This window comes from Carassius auratus, chromosome 12, assembly GCF_003368295.1.
Source record: "Carassius auratus strain Wakin chromosome 12, ASM336829v1, whole genome shotgun sequence".
NCBI lineage: Eukaryota > Metazoa > Chordata > Actinopteri > Cypriniformes > Cyprinidae > Carassius > Carassius auratus.
Window position 1 is genome coordinate 1,994,719 of NC_039254.1, and position 20,132 is coordinate 2,014,850.

The following is a 20,132-nucleotide window of genomic DNA, read 5'->3' on the forward strand; positions in this document are numbered from 1 at the left end:
ACCACAAAATTTATGCATGCATGCATATGTCTGAACATATGGTATAATAAAAATTAAATAAATCGTGAACAGTGTTAGGGGTAATGCATTACAAGCCATGTGAGTTACTTAATCACATTACTTTTTTTTCAAGTTTTTCAAGTTTTAAGTTACAAGAATTAAAGGCCAGATGAAAAAAGTAACATAATGCATTACTTTCCACAAAAGTAATGTTTTTTTTTTTTTTTTTAGGGAGTAACGCAATATTTTAATGTAGCATATTGAATAATATCGGATTATTTTAGTAGTGCAATATTGTAATTACTTTAAAAGTAACCATCCCCAAAATTTATAGTGAAAAGTGTAAAGCCATTATGAATCAGATCATACAATAACGTTTTCCATAAATGTAATTTATTTAAGCTTTACTTTTAACGTGAGTTTTTCCAGAGCCGTAAAATTAAGTCTTTCTTTTGTTTTTCCAGTGTCGAACAACATAACAAACAGAAGATCAACATTTCCTCAACAATTTACAGGAAAAATATGCATGCATTTTTGGGAACAAAAGTCTAATGTTCTGATTTATTTATTGCACTTCCTATTTGGCCGTTGAAGACTTGTTGGTTTTAGTTTCGTATCATTCTTTGTCTTGTGATCTGTGCTTATGAGAACATCATGGGATTATGTAATTGTCAGAGATTCAAACGTCACAAGCCAAAACTGAACATATAGTCACATATTAAAACTTAGTGTTCTAATGCCTGCATTATATTGACTATATATTGTTATTTGCTGCATGTAGTTTACAAACACTGTTTCATGATGACTCGATCTGATTTGATGTTATAATACCTCCTCATCTCCCTTGTTGTAATATATAATCACTTATTATTAAGATAAGGACTATCTGTTTGAACTTTGCAATTTGCTGGCAATAGGACTTTAGCATTAAAAAGTATTATGGGAAATGAGGCCATGCATTTACTGTAACACAATGTAATTGTGTGACACAATAGTGCTCGAGAGTTTCGATCAATAATTACCTCATGTAGGAAATGCAAAAAGAAACATCAGTAAAAATGAGACTATGTTTAGAGCTTGATTACTGCCAGGACAACACAAATGTCTGTCCATGTCTGATTTACAGTAAGTTGTGACTGTCAGTACAGATCCTTCAGATGTTCTTGCATTCATGTGATAGCATCCTTAGTGGACACAGTCTTGATGACATGTTAGATACCGTTAAACTTAAAGCGAAAGTTCATCCAAAAAAAAAAAGAAGATATTTCTGTCATCATTTACTCCCCCTCATGTCGTTCCACACCTGTATGAGCTGCTGATATTTTGAAGATTGCTGGTAATCAAACACTTGCTGGTTGCCATTGACTGTATAGTATTTATTTTCCTATCAATAATTTTTATATATTTATTTTTCATTTGAATTTTCCAGAATGTCATTAACAGTTTTTACTCAGACGGCCCAGCATGAACGATTCAGCTTCCATGGCAATGTGAATGTGGGTAAAGATGTGACGATTGACGAGTTACGACAAGCTTACCACGCTGTAGTGCTGGTGAGGACACACAACACAGCACTGAATTCAGATTCATCACTCACTAACGGCCAGTTTTGCATAGTAAAAATTTACAATGATAATATACGGTACAGACCAAAAGTTTGGAAACATTACTATTTTTAATGTTTTTGAAAGAAGTTTCTTCTGCTCATCAAGCCTGCATTTATTTGATCAAAAATACAGAAAAAAACAGTAATATTGTGATATATTATTACAACTTAAAATAATAGTTTTTAAATTTATTATACTTTAAATTATCATTTATTTATGTGATGCAAAGCTGAATTTTTAGGAAAATTATCACACGATCCTTTAGAAATCATTCTAATATAATGATTCATTATCAAAGTTGGAAACAGTTCTGATGCTTAATATTTGTTCAGAACATGTGATACTTTTTAGGATACTTTGATGAATAATTAAAAAAAAAAAAAAAAAAAAAAAAAAAATTATCAGTAATTTGGGGTCAGTAATTTTTTTATTTATAAAATCAATACTTTTATTCAGCAAGGATGTGTTACATTTTTAAAAAGTGATAGTAAAGAAAATATATTATTAGAATATATAGTAATTTTTGAATAAATGCAGTTCTTTTTAACCTTTTATTGATCAAATATATCAGACAGCAGAACTGTTTCCAACACTCATAATAAATCAGAATTAGGATGATTTCTAAATGATCATGTGATCGACTGATGTTACATGTGACACTGAAGGCTGGAGGAATGATGCTGAAAATTCAGCTTTGCATCACAGGAATAAATTATTTTTTGAAAGTATATTCAAATAGATAACTATTATTTTAAGTTGTAATAATATATCACAATATTACAGTTTTTTTTCTGTATTTTTGATCAAATAAATGCAGGCTTGATGAGCAGAAGAAACTTCTTTCAAAAACATTAAAAATAGTAATGTTTCCAAACTTTTGGTCTGTACTGTATATAAATAAATAACGCATATATATATTAGGACACTAGTATTTCCAGCATCCAAAAGTGGTTCTAAGTCACTTATTTCTATCCTTTGCTGAAGTGTGTCAGTTGGAAATATCATTTATATATGCAGGCTTAGATTATTCCTGTTTTACATCACATTTACATTTTGGCATGCTTTGACAAGTTACGGTTAGCTTAACACAGTAAACGTAGAAAGGGTTTTATTAATATTATATAATAAATAAAAAGAAAACAGATAGGATAGAGCAATTTAGTGTTAGAGGGATTTTTTTTTTTTTTTGCTTTTGTTAATTGTGTAATAAATAAAAAGAAAACAAATAGATTGAATACAAAAAGCTAGCTATTTTTTTTATTTTTGTTTAATGCCTCTTTGCACTACATGAATAAATTACATTTTAAAATGCTTAAAAAAAAAAAAAAAAAAAAAAACGTTGCATAAGTTATTGCATTACTTTACTATTTTTACAATTATAAATGCAGCCACGACGAGTATAAGAGACGGCCCTCAACCTTTTAAACTGCAGTGTGTATCCAACTTTGTGCATTTGTCAAAATAAAAACATAAATTAAATCTACTTGCACCTCCTTTTATACTTCTTTTGACTTTTCTAGTCATTGTTTAAAACCGAAGAGAGTGTGCGCACTTAAAATTTGTCTCTCCCCTCACTCAAACTGTGTCCTGTGCGTTCTCAAATCTGTCTGTGCTTATGCGTTATATAGATATTAATTCTGTGTGCGTTCGTCTCACAATAATGCGCTCTAGACATTTGTCAGTGTAATAAAACCATGTATACTAGCCAGAGCGTTATGCTAATATTTACATTTTCTGTTATGCATTTGGCAAGTGCTTTTATCCAAGTGACTCATATTTCATTCAAAGTTTACATGTGATCAGTTCATGCACTCAAGATTGTTGCTACAGCTGTTAAAAGTAAACTGAAGATGTTTATTGACCATGAATATGTTTTCTGATGTGAAAGTGTACAAAAGAACAGTCTCCGAACTATTTTAGCATGCCATATAATTGTATTTAATTTTGCACCAAGACTGTTCCTGTAATCATCCTCCTCTGCACCATGTCTTTTTCCAGAGTTACGGAGCTGAAGGAAATCGGTCAATGGGAATTCCAGGTGAAGACTTACCTGGCGTTTTCTCAGCTAAAGACTTTGTCGGATGGTACAACGGACTGCCCTGTAATAAAGAGGTGCATTATCTTCAGAATCGCTTCAGATGTTTTGGTGTTTAATAACCCCCTAAACAAGCCTCTGTTATTTCTTTTGATCTGCAGCTGCATCCAGATCTCAGCTGTGAGACCGCTGTGATTCTTGGACAGGGGAATGTGGCCCTGGATGTTGCCCGAATACTTCTGGCTCCTGTAGAAATGCTGAAGGTCTGAGCCCACTGTGATGATTTTATCCAGATTGGAGAGAGTTATGATACATGCAAAAGTACAAGATGGTAATGGGTTGGAAGTAGTTTAAGGAATTATTTAACTCATGAATCGATCTCCAATCCCTTGTTAATGGTTCGAATCAGTCAAATGACTGATTGACTTCCATGAATGAAACTTGAGTATCTTCTGAATATCTTCTTTTTGGGTGTGGATGTGGATCTTTCCTAAAACACTCTGCATTGCTAGTGAATCTATATGTTACCACAAAACCACTCATAAGGGGCAATTTCTCAAATTGAGATTGAAACGTCATCTGAAAGCTGAATAAATAAGATTTCCATTGATGTAAATGTTTGTTCGGATAGGACGATATTTGGCTGAGATACAACTATCTGAAAATCTGGAATCTGAGGGAGCAAAACAATTTAAATATTGAGAAAATCATCTTTAGATTTGTCCAAATGAAGTTCTATGTAATGCATATAACTAATAAAAAATTAGGTTTTGATATATTTAAGGTAGGAAATTTACAAAATACATTCATGGAACATGATCTTTATTTAATATCATAATGATTTTTGGCATAAAAGAATAATTTACAAATATAACAATACATGTTTAGAGAAGAGTTTTATATTAATAAATTCATAGATAATATAAAAAATTATCTGCTGATAGGAATAGTTCACTTAAAACTGAATTTTGTTGGAAATATACTCACCCTCAGGCCATCCATGATGTAGATGAGTTTGTTTCTTCATCAGATTTGGAGAAATGTAGCATTGCATCAGTGTCTCAGCAAAGGATGCTCTGCAGTGAATGGGTGCCGTCAGAATGAGAGTCCAATCAGCTGAAAAAACATACACAAGTAATCCAGTCCATCAGTTCACATTTTATGGACTGGAGTGCTGTGGATTATTGTGACGTTTTTATCAACTCTCATTCTGACGGCACCCATTCACTGCAGAGCATCCATTAATGAGACGTTGAAGCAGTGCTACATTTCTCCAAACCTGTCTAGTGAACAACCAAGTTCAGTGGTCTGAGGTTAAGGACATTTCCATCTTATTTCGTCTTCTGGATGAATTATTTCTCGCACATGAGCTGATAAGCATCACTTAAATTCTGTAATGGCTCAGGAAAAGGTTTTTTTTTCTCAGTAAACCACCCTTTCCTGTTTTGTCTTTGATCATTTTATTTTAGTTTACTGTTCTCTACTCCCTACTTACAGGAAACTGATATTACCCAGAATTCCCTAGAGGCATTGGCGAACAGTAAAGTGCGAAGGGTTTTGATCGTAGGCCGACGAGGACCTCTTCAAATCGCGTGTACCATCAAGGTATGACTCTCTTGCTTCACTCCCTCGCAGTGAACTAAACACATTTGAGTGACATCTGGCTGTGAATTTGGAAAATAAAGTGGAAGAACCTGTTGATTGAATGCATGAGGGGACAAAAAAACAGAGTATTGCATAATGGAAAAAACCTTATATACTCTAATATACAATTATAGAGGTTTATGTACTTTGCAAATGCAAGGTTTCAAAATGAATGTGTAAGGGAACAGGGCTGTTTATGTTTGTTAATGTCCTCAGGAACTCAGAGAGATGGTCAATCTGCCAAAGGTCAGGGCTGATATGCTGCCCGCTGACTTTAAGGGCATCGCAGAAGTTTTGAAAGGTAAAAACATTCAAATCAAAGCACTGCATTTACATCAAACTAAACCTCATGTCAATCCGAACCCCTGACTTCCATCAGTCAAACCTAAAAGGAGATTAAGAGGTTAATGCTACATTGAGCTCTAGAAATAAAAGCATAAAACTAGTTGAATATAGTGATATTTAATAACTGCTTTAAAGGGGAAGGGTGTGAAACAATTCCTGTCTGGCAATTCTTGGTTTCCAGATCAAATGATCTGGGAAATGAATTTACTCAATTAATCATCTGGTCTGAAGATGCTTTTGAAGTTTGCAAATGACTCGGATCAATTCAGTTTTTAATGTGAGCAGATGTGTACTCTACTCCTTTCATCTTTACTCAAACCATTTCGAGGCATCTGTCCTTTCAGTTTTTGTTGCTGTTTTTTTTTTTATGGTTATTGTAAATTGGTTTAGAATTTTTCTTTTAAGAAATTCATAGTTTTATGAAACAGTGATGCATTAAATTGCATTAAATCAAAAACGACAGTAAAGACATGTTATAATGTAAAAAGAGATTTTTATTTTTATTTTTATTTTTACTTTTAATGATCAAACAGTGCATCACGGTTTCCAAAAAATATACTATGTTGTGCATTTACCCTAAATATGCTAGTTAATGTTTAATGTAAAACTTAACTTTATAAATAATTGTATAATTTTTGTTCCTTTTTGTGCATTTCCTATTCAACATTGTTACACCTGAAGTGTAAAAACAACCGGCTACAAAAAATTTCATTGTTATGCTATAATGTCAACAACTTGTATTGTTTCTGTTAGCACAGGTTTTATATTTCTTTTTGAAGCTAATTGATCTAACACCTCAGTAAATGATCTTACGCACATCCTAAATCTTAAGAAATCCTAAACCAAACTGAAAGAAAAAGAAAAATGTATTCTTTGAATTGCGTGTTCCATCAAGATAAGACTCTCTTGCTTCACTCACTCAAAGGCAATAAAACCATTTGAGTGACAGCTGTGGTTGGTTGAAGAGTGGAAAACACGCTTGAAATATATTGTATACTTATATGGTTTAATTGCAAGGGGAAAGTTTTAAAAGGCCCCAGGGAACAGGACTGCTTTGTTTATCTCTTCTGGAAATGAGAGAGGTGGTCCATCTGAGACATTGTGAACAGTTCCTAATCAGAAATCCAAAAAATCCAAATAAAATACTGCATCAGATAAAGTGCATTTGTTTGCTGTACGTAATTTCATAAGTATACTAACAAGATGGAGTTTTTGAGATAAGTGTCCTTTTCTTTTCTGTCCTTCATACTTTAGAAAACAACATAAAAAATACAGCAAAAAGCATAAATATTGTGAAATATATATATTATATATATATATATATATATATATATATATATATATATATATATATATGTATATATATATATATATATATATATATATATATATATATATATATATATATATATATATATATATATATATATATATATAAATACATTTATTTATTTATTTTTTTATTTTTTTATAACAATTTTCTGTTTGAATATATTTTAAAGTGCAGCTTATTTCTGTGTCGGTCTTGGCAGTTTTCAGTATCTTTACCAAAGCTTTCTATTTTAGATAAATACTATTATTGAACTTTTTGTTCATCAAACAATCTTAAAAAATGGTACACAACTGTTTTCAACATTGCTAATAATCATAAATGTTTCTTGAGCATCAAATCAGCATATAAGAATGATTTCTAAAGGATTGTGACACTGAAGACTGGAGGAATGATGCTGAAAATACAACTTTCATCACAGGAATAAATTATATTGTAAATATATATTAAATTAGAACATAGTTATTTAGATTTTTTTTTTTTTTTTCAGAATATTATTGTTTTTATTATTTGTATTTGTGTTCAAATAAATGCAGCCTTGGTCTGCAAAAGAAACTTCTTCTTAAAATCAATCTAAAACTTTTAAGTGGTATTTTATCTGTTTGATCTGGGAACTACTCAAAAGTCAGATTTGTATTATTTTAAGCTTTCTAAATATTCGAAATACATTGAGCATAAGTACACTTTACACATCCAACTTTGTGCATTTGTGGAAGTATAAACTTAAAAATTGTTCTCACTATTCCTTCCCTTTGACTTCAGATGGTTTTATTCTTAAAAACATACTCCTTTTCAAATTGTCAGTAAACGGCAACAAGCTGTAACAACTTTCTCCACACAATGAGGGACTATTATATAGGCATTTCTGTATTTATGAACCTGATTTTCTGGGTAAATCAACAATGCAAGTCTTTTAAACAGGTCTTAACATTCCTTCTGCTTTATATACTAACTTTTCCCATTGCATTCCTCTGCATTATCTGCATGTTTGAGGTTTAGAATGGGAGATCATTAAAATGTTTCTATGTGTGTGTGTGTGTGTGTTGATCAGACCTTCCCAGGCCAAGAAAAAGACTGACAGAGCTAATGATGAAAGCCGTAAAGGAAGGAGGAGATGATAAAGCGGAGAAATGCTGGGGCTTGCGCTTCTTTCGCAGTCCAGTGGAGGTTCTCGCTGGGGCTGATGGGAAAAGAGCTACTGGAATCCGATTGGCTCTTAATAAGCTTGAGGTAAACGTGCAAAACTGGATAAGAGCCATGGACGCATCTGAAACCGGATACTGTAAAGTAGGCGGAAAATTGTATGCAACAAAAGAAGCATGTCAAAATACACATTACTCACAAAAGTGGAAAAAAGTACCTGGATGGCGTGCTACTTCTGGAGTGTTTCTGCGTATGATGAACACTTAGCTATTCAATCCCATGTGGGTTTGAAGCAGTAGATGATTTATGAATGATAGTGATGTGATGCAACTGCTGCTGGTTGGTCATGTGAAAATGATATCATAGGGAATTTAGTACATCAAGATTGCATTCAAACTTAAAATAATGTTCGCCAAATGATTGCTTATTTTAAAAAGTACTTACTGAAGAGAGAATGGGATTTGGACATGGCCCATGGTTTACATTTGGTTTGCTCGGTCACCCGTATGCAAATTATTCCATGGTTGATTGGATTATACGTGAAGTAAAAGTAAACAGAATTGACAAAAATTATATATTAATAATTATATATTAATAAATATAGCAATATATTTACAGTGTACACTACCATTCAAACGTTTAGGGTCAGGAAAATAAAAAACAACATTAAATTGATCAACCAACAATTACATTAAAACTTTTATACTGTTACAAAACATTACTATTAAAAATGAAGACTGGAGTAATGATGCTAAAAAATTTGGACTAATCATAGGAATAAATGACATTTTACAATGTAGTCACATAGAAAACAGTCACCTTAAACTTTATATGTGACCCTGGATCACAAAACCAAGCAAGTTTCATCTGAAAACTTAATAAATTCAGATACAACTATTAGAAAATCTGGAATCTGAGGGTGCAAAAAAAATCTAAATATTGAGAAAATCACCTTTAAAGAATTCGTAGCAATGCATATTACTAATCAAACATTAAGTGTTGATATATTTACAGTAGGAAATGTACAAAATATCTTCATGGAACATAATCTTAATATTCTAATGATAATTGGCATAATAGAAAAAATTTATACCCCAGCGAATTAAGACTGGTTTTGTGCTCCAGCGTCACATATTCTGAAATATTTCATTATATTACTCAATGATTGAGAGGCAAACATGCAAGACAGAACTAGGCCCACGAATAAGTGAGCTGTTAGGATTGCACTTCATTCATTGCACAAAAATGTTCGGCTTAATGTGAGTAATTCATCTACGTGATTTTTTTGAAGCACCTCAGAGATCAAAACAAATATTCCAGATGCACAAAATCATTGGTTTCATCTGTTGCTTTCGATTTGCATAAATGCATCACAAAAGGGTTTTATGTAAACCGACTTTTCTGGATTTATAAGGACTCTTATTCCAAACCGTCTGGATGTATAGATTTATTAAACGTGATCATAATGAAGCTGAATTAGACGATGTGTTGAACCAGCAGGACTCTGCCACACACAGTTGTTTCAGTAATCTGAGCGCTAATGTTTTAGCGAGCTTTGTTTTGACCCAACAAGAACGCATTTTTGTCTCCGTTGTAAATCTGGAAAGTCCTGAGAGCAGAAGCATGATGATGATGATGATGATGATGATGATATCTTGCACGATAACAAACCCTGCTTTCTGTTTGGTGCGGAAGTTTGTGGTTTACAGAACTGATTACTACAGCATTAATTGGATGTCAATTTCAATTATTCCTGATTTAATCTAAGACGAGTTTGTAGTCTTAATGTGTGTGATACATCCACATTATTAACTTTCATCGATCACAATACAAATACTCCAGATAAATTAAATAATTGGCATCATAGTTTCAGATCATTTATACACTATACATGCCTGCTTTAATTATATATATATATAATGTAAATGATGATTTCATTTATTAAGGGGGAAAAAAGCTGGACCACCACTGGGTTGCAAGTTTTCTCCGTTTGTGTATCATGTCTCTGACTGTGGTTCGCCACAAAGCCTTAGAAATGATTTCATAATCTTTTCCAGACTGATACGTGTCAACTGTTTAGTTTGGCATCTGTTCTTGCTTTAGATCAGATTGCAGCATGATGAGTTTCTCTTTAAGCATGCTTCACTTCGTCAAACAGCTTCTCTTTAAGTGATTTCTTAATATCTTATGTGAGGCCTGTGTGTGGCTAGTGAAATTTAACTCAGATTTAAAATAATAATAATAATAATGTGGTTAACTACAGTTCTTTCATGATTTAACAAGATTGATTACTATTTCACGTAGAGTCTGCTAGGTTTGGACAGCTTTTATCCATTAATAAATTAAATCATCATTTAAAAATCTTGTATTGCTGTAAGTATGTCTGTCAGTTAGAGTGCTCTTTAATGTCTTTCATAAATATATACAGTACATGGCAAAAGTTTGGAAAATTACTATTTTTAATGTTTTTGAAAGAAGTTTCTTCTGCTCATCAAGCCTGCATTTATTTGATGAGAAATATAGAAAAAACAGTAATATTGTGAAATATTATTACAACTTAAAATAATAGTTTTCTATTTGAATATACTTTTAAAAAATAATTTATTCCTGTGACGCAAAGCTGAATTTTCAGCATCATTCCTCCAGCCTTCAGTGTCACATGTAACATCAGTCGATCACATGATCATTTAGAAATCATCCTAATATTCTGATTTATTATGAGTGTTGGAAACACTTCTGCTGTCTCATACATTTGATCAATAAAAGGTTCAAAAGAATTGCATTTATTTCAAATAAAATAAAAAAAATTCTAATAATATAATTTCTTTACTATCACTTTTTATCAATTAAACACATCCTTGCTGAATAAAAGTATTGATTTTATTTAAAAAGAAGAAAGAAAAAAAATTACCCCAAATTACTGACCAGTAGTGTATATTGTTATTACAAAATATTTATATTTTATAAACCTAGCTTCTTTTTTTTTATTTTATTTTTTTACTTTTTATTCATCAAAGTATCCTAAAAAAGTATCAGATGTTCTGAAAAAATATTAAGCAGCAGAACTGTTTCCAACTTTGATAATGAATCATCATATTAGAATGATTTCTAAAGGATCGTGTGATAATGATCCTAAAAATTCAGCTTTGCATCACAGAAATAAATGATAATTTAAAAGTATAATACATTTAAAAACAATTATTTTAAATTGTAATAATATTTCACAATGTTACATTTGTTTCTGTATTTTGATCAAATAAATGCAGGCTTGATGAGCAGAAGAAACTTCTTTCAAAAACATTAAAAATAGTAATGTTTCCAAACTTTTGGTCTGTACTGTATATATATATATATATATATATATATATATATATATATATATATATATATATATATATATATATATATATATATATATATATATATATATATATATATATATATATATATATATATTTATTTATTTATTTATTTATATATTTATTTATTTATATATTTATATATTTATATATAGGACTAGTACATATATATATTGATTTTTTAATCAATTGCGATTGCTCAATTGAAATTTTCAAGATTTTTTTCCCTGGCGTCAAAGCATTTTGCATTGATTCTTTTATATGAAAACAATAGTTTGTGTTATGTTACATCACTTATGCATTTCAAAACAAGCAGCGAAAGCCGGATGTGAGGTCTGTGTTGTGTCTCAGGGTTCAGGCGAGAGTGCGCGTGCAGAAGTCACCGGTCAGACGGAGGATGTGGACTGTGGCCTGATCATCAGCAGTATCGGCTATAAGAGCATTCCCATTGATCCCGCTGTGCCCTTTGACCCCCGAAGAGCCATCGTGCCCAATGAGATGGGAAGAGTGCAGGACACAGCAGGTCAGAGACGCGAAAGATGCGTGGAGCTCAAAGCCAGAAACCTCCGGAGACGACACAAGAATGTTAATGAATGACTTTCACTTAATTGCCTTACAAAGACTGGAGCTTTTCAAATCTAACCAACGTTGCGTAATTTATGTTTTATGGTTTTTCCCTCAAGTTCAAAATGGTCCTACAAAACATAGTTTGACAAGTATAATTACTATAGGAAAAGACAGTGTGAATTTATTCTCAGTGTGTTGTATTGTGAGTTCTTATATTCGGCAACAGATGAGTGTCATTTAGTGGGAAACTACATTTAGTGGTCTTTCATGGAAAAGATTTTGTAGGAGTCCAAAAACATAATCGTAAAAAACATCTCCTGAGGTTTCTGGGGTTGAGGCTCTGTCATAGAAAAAACCACACATCTGATAATCTGGAGATTATATTGATATTGAAAGAAGTTTCTTCTGCTCATCAAGCCTGCATTTATTTGATCAAAAATACAGAAAAAAATGTAATATTGTGATATATTATTACAACTTAAAATAATAGTTTTTAAATGTATTATACTTTAAACTATCATTTATTTCTGTGATGCAAAGCTGAATTTTTAGGAAAATTATCACACGATCCTTTAGAAATCATTCTAATATGATGATTCATTATCAAAGTTGGAAACAGTTCTGCTGCTTAATATTTTTCAGAACATGTGATGCTTTTTTAGGATACTTTGATGAATAAAAAAAAAAGCTATGTTTTTAAAATATAAATATTTTGTAATAACAATATACACTACTGGTCACTAATTTGGGGTCAGTATTATTATTATTATTTTTTTAATCAATAATCAAAATCAATACTTTTATTCAGCAAGGATGTGTTAGATTGATAAAAAGTGATAGTAAAGAAATTATATTATTATATTTTTTTTTTTATTTTGAATAAATGCAGTTGTTTTTACCCTTTTATTGATCAAATATATGAGACAGCAGAACTGTTTCCAACAGTCATAATAAATCAGAATATTAGGATGATTTCTAAATGATCATGTGATCGACTGATGTTACATGTGACACTGAAGGCTGGAGGAATGATGCTGAAAAATCAGCTTTGCATCACAGGAATACATTATTTTTTTTAAGTATATTCAAATAGAAAACTATTATTTTAAGTTGTAATAATATATCACAATATTACAGTTTTTTTTATTTCTGATCAAATAAATGCAGGCTTGATGAACAGAAGAAACTTCTTTCCAAACTTTTGGTCTGTACTGTATGTATATATATATATATATATATATATATATATATATATATATATATATATATATATATATATATATATATATATAATGTTTGTTCACTCTCGCATTTATAATTTGTAATTTTGTGTGACTTATAATGTTTGGGCAGGTCTGTACTGCAGCGGCTGGGTCAAACGCGGACCAACCGGCGTGATCGCAACCACAATGAACGACAGCTTTGATACGGCACGTGTTTTAATTCAGGATATGGAGGACGGCAAGCTGGATCTGTCAGTCAACAAACCAGGCGCCAAAGCGATCACTGCACTTCTGCAAACACGAGGTCAGACACACTCAATACCGAAACCCAGAGACCGCTTCATCCTTACTAAAGTCAACCTGATTAAAAGTGACGTCAGCATACAAATGAGGATCCTAACAGCTGCTGATAGAGTGTAGTTAAGAGCAGGTTTAATGCGTTTTATCAGATTATTGGGTACAATCTTATAATAGTATCAGCATCAGTATGTTTGATGGCATTGTAGTGCCACATTAGAATAATCAGATACCAAAAAATACAAGATTTTGAGGAATATTAATAACATTTTAAGAATAAATCAATGTTTTGTGAGCAAAAATGCTTTGACATGATATTGCAAGAAAAATATCACAAGGCATTAATTCAAATTTATTTTAACATGACAGTAAAATGGCCAGTGTTTACATTTATTTATAAATGAATACATTTTAATTAATAGTAAATTAAATAATTGTATATATTTTTTAAATACAAATTGCATTAACACAATAATGTATATTTTATTTAATATGGCACTAATATCAGTTCATGAAAATTTAATTCAAATATTATATTATGCGTTAATACGAATTGTAGCTTTTTTTCCATGTTATTCTAATTTTAATGTTTTTATTTTAATGTTTAATTTTTTTAAGACATTTTTTTATTAATTTAAAATAAAGTTAACGAGTTATACAAATATTAATTAGACACCAAGGCTCCTTTCTGGGTAAAAAAGGAGTCTCGCAGTTGTTTATTGTATATTTCTCCCATTCTCCAGTTTGTATGCATCTTTTATTCTGTGAGCTCGCTGCAGTGCATTGTGGGATTTTTTTTTTTTTTTTTTTTTTTTTTTTTTTTTTAAGGATACATGTTTTTTAATCCAAAGAATGTCTTAGAAAGAACACTACCTCGGAATAACTTTCATGTTGAGACATGCATCTGTGATCACGAGTGTGATGTTTGTCGACAGGTGTGAGGACGGTGCTTTTTTCACAGTGGGAGAAGATTAATGCAGAGGAGGAGAAAAGAGGCAGATCCCTTGGAAAACCCAGGGAAAAACTTCTGGATGTGGACGAGATGCTGAAGATCGCCTGGTCCTGAGAAGCGTTGCCAAGAGCACATCTGAACTGAAATAAAAACAACCAAAAATGATCTCGCCCACTTGTGGTTTTCACATTTGTTCTCTAATTCGGAGCAGAAAAAGATCACGTTTGGCAGAATTTTCGTGTTGCTCTTCTTAACACAATGAAAAATTAGAAATAGCGATTGAAAATTTGAATGCGTTATTCACACAAAACTATCGTATGACTTCAGACATCTGAAAAACAAAAATGGTGCACAAAATAGGATGTTTTCTTGTGCATTGTTGTAGTTCTTTACTTTCACTGTATAATAAGAGCAGCTGGGTGATTCTTCTAAACATCATCTTTTCATTTCTAGAGAATAAATAAAGTTGAATGAGTAGACGGTGAGTAGACGGACAGACGCACGCTTCATGTAATTTGAGAACTTTTTCTTCATGCTTCATGCTTTCAGATTGTATCAGTGAAGAATGAGTTGTTTAGCTTTGATATCAGGACATGCATTATACATTAATCACTAGCATTTCTCCTAAGTGCTTCTGATGCGGTGTCAAACAATGACGTCGAACCGGTCGTTGAACAAATGGAAATATTCACTACCTGTTGACGTATCTTGCCAGAATAAACATGTCTGTGTGAAACGGCTTGAATCCACACTTACTTTTTTTTTAACATAATAAATAACTCTGTAATTAAGTTGACATGCTGAATCTAGTTTATGACTGTGTTGTTTGAACATTTAGATTATAACATTAGTATTAAAAACAAGAATGAAGATATAGTCAGAAATTGTTATCTGTTGCTTATTTCAAATTACGTGATGAAAATAGTTGTTAGTAACATAATCCAGTATATTACTCATTTTAGCTAATGTAATCAGATTAATTTTGGCATGCATTATTAATAGCATGAACTGCATTAACGCTTTTAACCCCTCGGGACACCACCCTCATGGAGAAAGTCAAAATCAAATGACTAAACAACCACTGAACAGAATAACACAAGATAGGTATCATGAGAATCTGTTTCTGGGGGCGATACTTTAAAAAAGAGCATGGGTACAACTAACTAATAGTGAGGCATTTCATGGAAATTTGGGCTGAAGTTATATGGATTATGCAAGCCTCATGAAGCAATGATTTCTAATGAATCCAAACAGCTTAAGGGGGTTTAGTCACTCCTCATCTGTCAGCTGACATACTTTCACAGCTTCTTGGGTCTTATTGCTTTATTTGACCCTGCGATCTCTATAAAATAAGTGGCTTTTTAAAGACTTTTCAGTCTCACTTTTACATTTTTTAGGAGGAGAAAAGTCAGCATTGTGAGATGTAATCTTACAATTGAGAGAATTTAAAAGAAATCTGAATTCTGAGTTTATATATTACAATTTAATGTTTTTTTTTCTCTCTCTCTCAAAATTATTAAAAAGCTGCAATTAAATAATAATAAAAAAAAAACATTTGTAAGATGCAAAGTCCAAATTCTGAGAAGAAAAAAAAAAAGCAAAATTAACTTTGAGAAAAATCTCAAAATTCAACTTTTTTTTCACTGAATTGTAAGCGGGGAAAAATCCAAATTGTGAGAAAATGTCACACTTATAAAACATGATTATGAGAAAAACATTAGCATTGTGATCATCATTAGCATCTTACAATTAACAGATTTTTTTTTTCTCAGAACTGTAATTAGAAAAAAAAGCCTGAATTCTGAGACAAGGTCAAGTTGTTCAGACAGATTTCTCAAGTTGAACAACAGAAAGTTGCTTTTTTTAATGGATTACAATGTGTATGAACGTGCTTCACTATAAACAGACCATGCACAAAATTTAGCTAATGCACCTATAAAGACAGATCTCAACACAGCTGATAACATGTAGTTTATTCCACACAAAAGCCCAGCTGTGATCATGATAGACGCATGTTTAATAAATGCCGAAGGTGTTTTGGGCTCCATCTCTGTAGCGGTCCAGGTATCTGAGAGGCTGTCCGTGAGGGTATTTCTTCTGTGGTGGGTGATACACCGGAGGTCTGTCATACTCAAACACAGGCTCCCTCATATCTGTGAGACATATATAAAGCATAACATGAACGAAGTTTTTTTTTTTCAGGATCGTGTGTTATAACTGATAACAGATTTTCTACAAACCACAAGTGATAAGTGCTATTTTAAGAAGCAGAAACTAGCTATAAATAGAATGTTAAAGACATTCCAGAAAATCTGTTCATCTTACAGAAAGGGAATTTGTTCTTGCACGTCTATATCTTGTTACTCACTCAGTAGCGTGTGAAAGGAATGAGAGACTGGAGTTATTATTATCATAAATTACTGTCATTCTTAATGGTTTATTTTCTGAAATGACACGCTCTTGTGATGCATGCATCTGAAAAAAAAACTATCTTGGAAATGCAATGATTTCAAAATTAGACACTGCAAATAGATCGAATCTAAAAACTTTGTTGAAGGAAATAAAGCAAGTAATGGACCGTGGATCTCACAAAATCTGTCAAGGACATATCCAGGTCAAATTTCACCCCCAAAATCTCAAGAAATAAAATACATTGTACTTGAAGAAAAACTCAGTTTTTTTTTTACTCTTTTATTAAATTTTTATATTATTTCCATGACAGTTTATCACATTTACCCCAAATAGAAAAGAAAAAGTCTTCTGCTGATCAAGGTTGCATTAATGCACATGTGAATCAAAAAACGATTAATATTGTGTAATATTGTGAAATTATATTTCAAATTAAATGAAATCTTTTCTATTTGAATATATTTTAAATATATTTAAAGTGATTTATTTCTGTGATTAAAAAAAGCCAAATTTTCAGCATCATTCCTCCAGTCTTCAGTGTCACATGATCTTCAGAAATCATTACTAACACACTCATTTACTGCTCAAGAAACATTTCTGATTATTATCAGTGTTTAAAACACTGTTTTTAAGCAGAAACTGTAAAATGCTACCATACAAATGTTTGAGGTGTGTGTGGTTCATAGAAATGAATGCTTTTATTCAGCAAATATGCATTAGATAACATTTATAACGTTAAAAGAGATTCCATTTAAAATAAATGCAATTCTTTTGAACTTCCTGCTCATTAAAGAATTATGAAATTATATATATATCATGACACAATGAAAACTGGATTATGTTGAAGAATCAGCTTTGATCACAGGAATAAATTACATATTCACATAGAAAACAGTTATTTTAAATGGTAATAATGTTTCACAATATTACTAATTGCAGTATTGGTGAGCAAAATAGGCTTAATTAAAAACATTTTAACAATTATTATTATTATTATTATTATATACTGGATGATCGTGTTTAGGATGTAGATGTATCAATACAAATTGTAGTTTTTTTTTGTTTTGTTTTTTGATGTTTTTATTATTTTAGAATGTCACTTGTTGTCGAATGGATGCATTTTTACATTAATTTAAAATAAAATGAACATGGCTATTATTCAGCTGTAGATATGAATTAAAGTTATTTGACCAAGGCTACACTCTGGGCAAAATCTCACAGTTCTCTCATTCTCCAGTTTATATTTATCTGTTATTGAATAGTCTGTTATGTGAGGGATATGTATAATGCTTTGTTTGATCTAGACTTCTTATAAAGAAGCCTTATTATTCTAACTACTGCACCTTGGAAAAACGTTCACGTTGAAACATGCATCTGTCATTCATTAAAATGCTGCCTGTATCGAGAGTTCACGGGGTTTGGTCAAAAGCATTCCGCTGCTTTTTCTGTCTTTGAGCATCTGTTTCGCACATGCATGTTTCTCTGCTGTTGCATCATTTTAATGGCTCAGCAGGAGATAATTGCATCACACTGGGTTTGAACCACACGAACAGTCAGAGTAGGTTTGGGATAGCATTTTAATGACTGAACAATACAAGCCATGATTTGTCATTGAATGGATTTTGTTCCAAGATTTTAAGCTGTGAAGAATTAATGCATGCATACATCAGTGTTAAAGTGAAAACAGAAGTTTATAATTGGATGTGTGTCAACGGGTGTGAGAACGGTTTCTCTCGATTAGAGAAAATTAATGCAGAGGTGGAGAAAACAGGCAAATCCCTGGGAAAACCAGTGACGTCTACAGAGCTAATGAAAGTGCTGCCAAGAGCAAACCTGATCTAACAGTGTGCTGTCACAACAAGAAATCTGTTGATGTGATAAAAACATCCAAAAATAATATTGCTCTTGTTTACAGTACTGTCTTTCTTCTGTGGAACTAAGAAGATAATATCTGACCCAATATTCTCCTAAACATCATCTTTTAATTTCCACAGTTGTAATCCAGAGGAACCATATGATGGTGATTAAACTGATGCACATTTCATATCATTTGTGTATTTTGTTTACTGATTGTAACCGTAAAGAATCAGAATCAGAGTTCCTTGTTAATTAATTGTTTAGCTTTGATGTTAGGACATTAGACTTACAATAATCACTAGGGTTTTTCCTGAGTTCTCCTGATGCAGTGTCAAACAATGAAGCTGGAACAGTCCTTAACCAAATAATGCACGTAAGCGGCTACCTGTTGACATATTGTTATTATTGCTTGTCAGAATAAACAAACATGTCTTTGTGGAAAAGCTTGAATGCACACTGATAACATTTTGCATAATACATAATACGTGTAATTTGTTATGACTGTAGTTTTATTTAGATTATAACGCAAGTTCAGGCCTGATAAAAACAAGAATAAATAATTATGAAGATAAATCTAGTCAGAGCTGGGTGGATTACTGATAAAGTGCAATCCATTACTCATTTCAAATTGCATGACACAAATAGTAGTTTAATAACATACTACAGTACATTACACATTTTAGGTAAGTACTTTTAGATTACTATTGACCTAACTCGTTTATCACAATGATTTAAATGGGATAAGCCTGTACCATACCAACATAAAAATACCAAGAATAAGAAAATCTATTCCATTTGTTTTTATTAACAACATGCTGTGCATAAAACATTAGATTACGTCAAGGTTTTCCCAACTAGGGTTTGTGAAGGAACTGCAGGGGGTTTATGAATTTAATGAAAAAGCTACTTAATTAAATCCTAGAAATTTTAAATGAAAATAAATCATTTTAGAATCAATCGAAATAAAAAAAAACGTATATATTTTGTGTTACGTGCATGTCATGTGACCATACGTGTCAGAAAACCAAAGAGCATGTAAATGTGATACTTAATTATTAAAATATTGTTTTTATTTGTTTTATAGTTTATAGTGCGTAATAAAAGAGTAACTGCAGTCTGATTACGAGTATTTTAACGTGGGACGAAAGTAACAAAGCGATTTTATCAGAGCCTCTTACAGCATTTGCATGCCAAGGTATGACGTCATGTTCAACACGCAAGCCTTGACGGAGCTGAGACATATCACGTGATTGCGTCATCGTTTCCAGCAGTTAGGCTCGTGGGAGTATCTGTCTGGACGAAAGTAACAGTTGTTAGTTTTGTCCCGCTACAGTGACAAGAAGTATTTATTTTGTTTCGGTGCA

At 31.8% G+C, this 20,132-nt stretch overlaps 1 protein-coding gene across 1 annotated transcript; it reads left to right on the forward strand.

Annotated features, from left to right (window-relative positions):
• The first annotated feature begins 1,430 nt into the window (after positions 1-1,430).
• LOC113112143 (NADPH:adrenodoxin oxidoreductase, mitochondrial-like) lies at positions 1,431-15,241 on the forward strand. The gene is made up of 9 exons (XM_026277596.1): positions 1,431-1,553; positions 3,606-3,719; positions 3,804-3,905; positions 5,140-5,247; positions 5,503-5,587; positions 8,013-8,191; positions 11,815-11,986; positions 13,384-13,557; positions 14,486-15,241. The coding sequence occupies exons 1-9, from the start codon at positions 1,431-1,433 to the stop codon at positions 14,614-14,616; spliced, it is 1,188 nt and encodes a 395-aa protein (XP_026133381.1). The 3' UTR covers positions 14,617-15,241.
• Positions 15,242-20,132: the final 4,891 nt, after the last annotated feature.

Bases quoted from the DNA above. Each gene is read 5' to 3' on its own strand.
- LOC113112143 (XM_026277596.1), top strand. From the start codon at position 1,431: ATGTCATTAACAGTTTTTACTCAGACGGCCCAGCATGAACGATTCAGC. The intron at 3,720-3,803 runs GTGCATTATCTT...TTTGATCTGCAG, and splicing joins GACTGCCCTGTAATAAAGAG to CTGCATCCAGATCTCAGCTG. The intron at 11,987-13,383 runs GTCAGAGACGCG...ATGTTTGGGCAG, and splicing joins AAGAGTGCAGGACACAGCAG to GTCTGTACTGCAGCGGCTGG.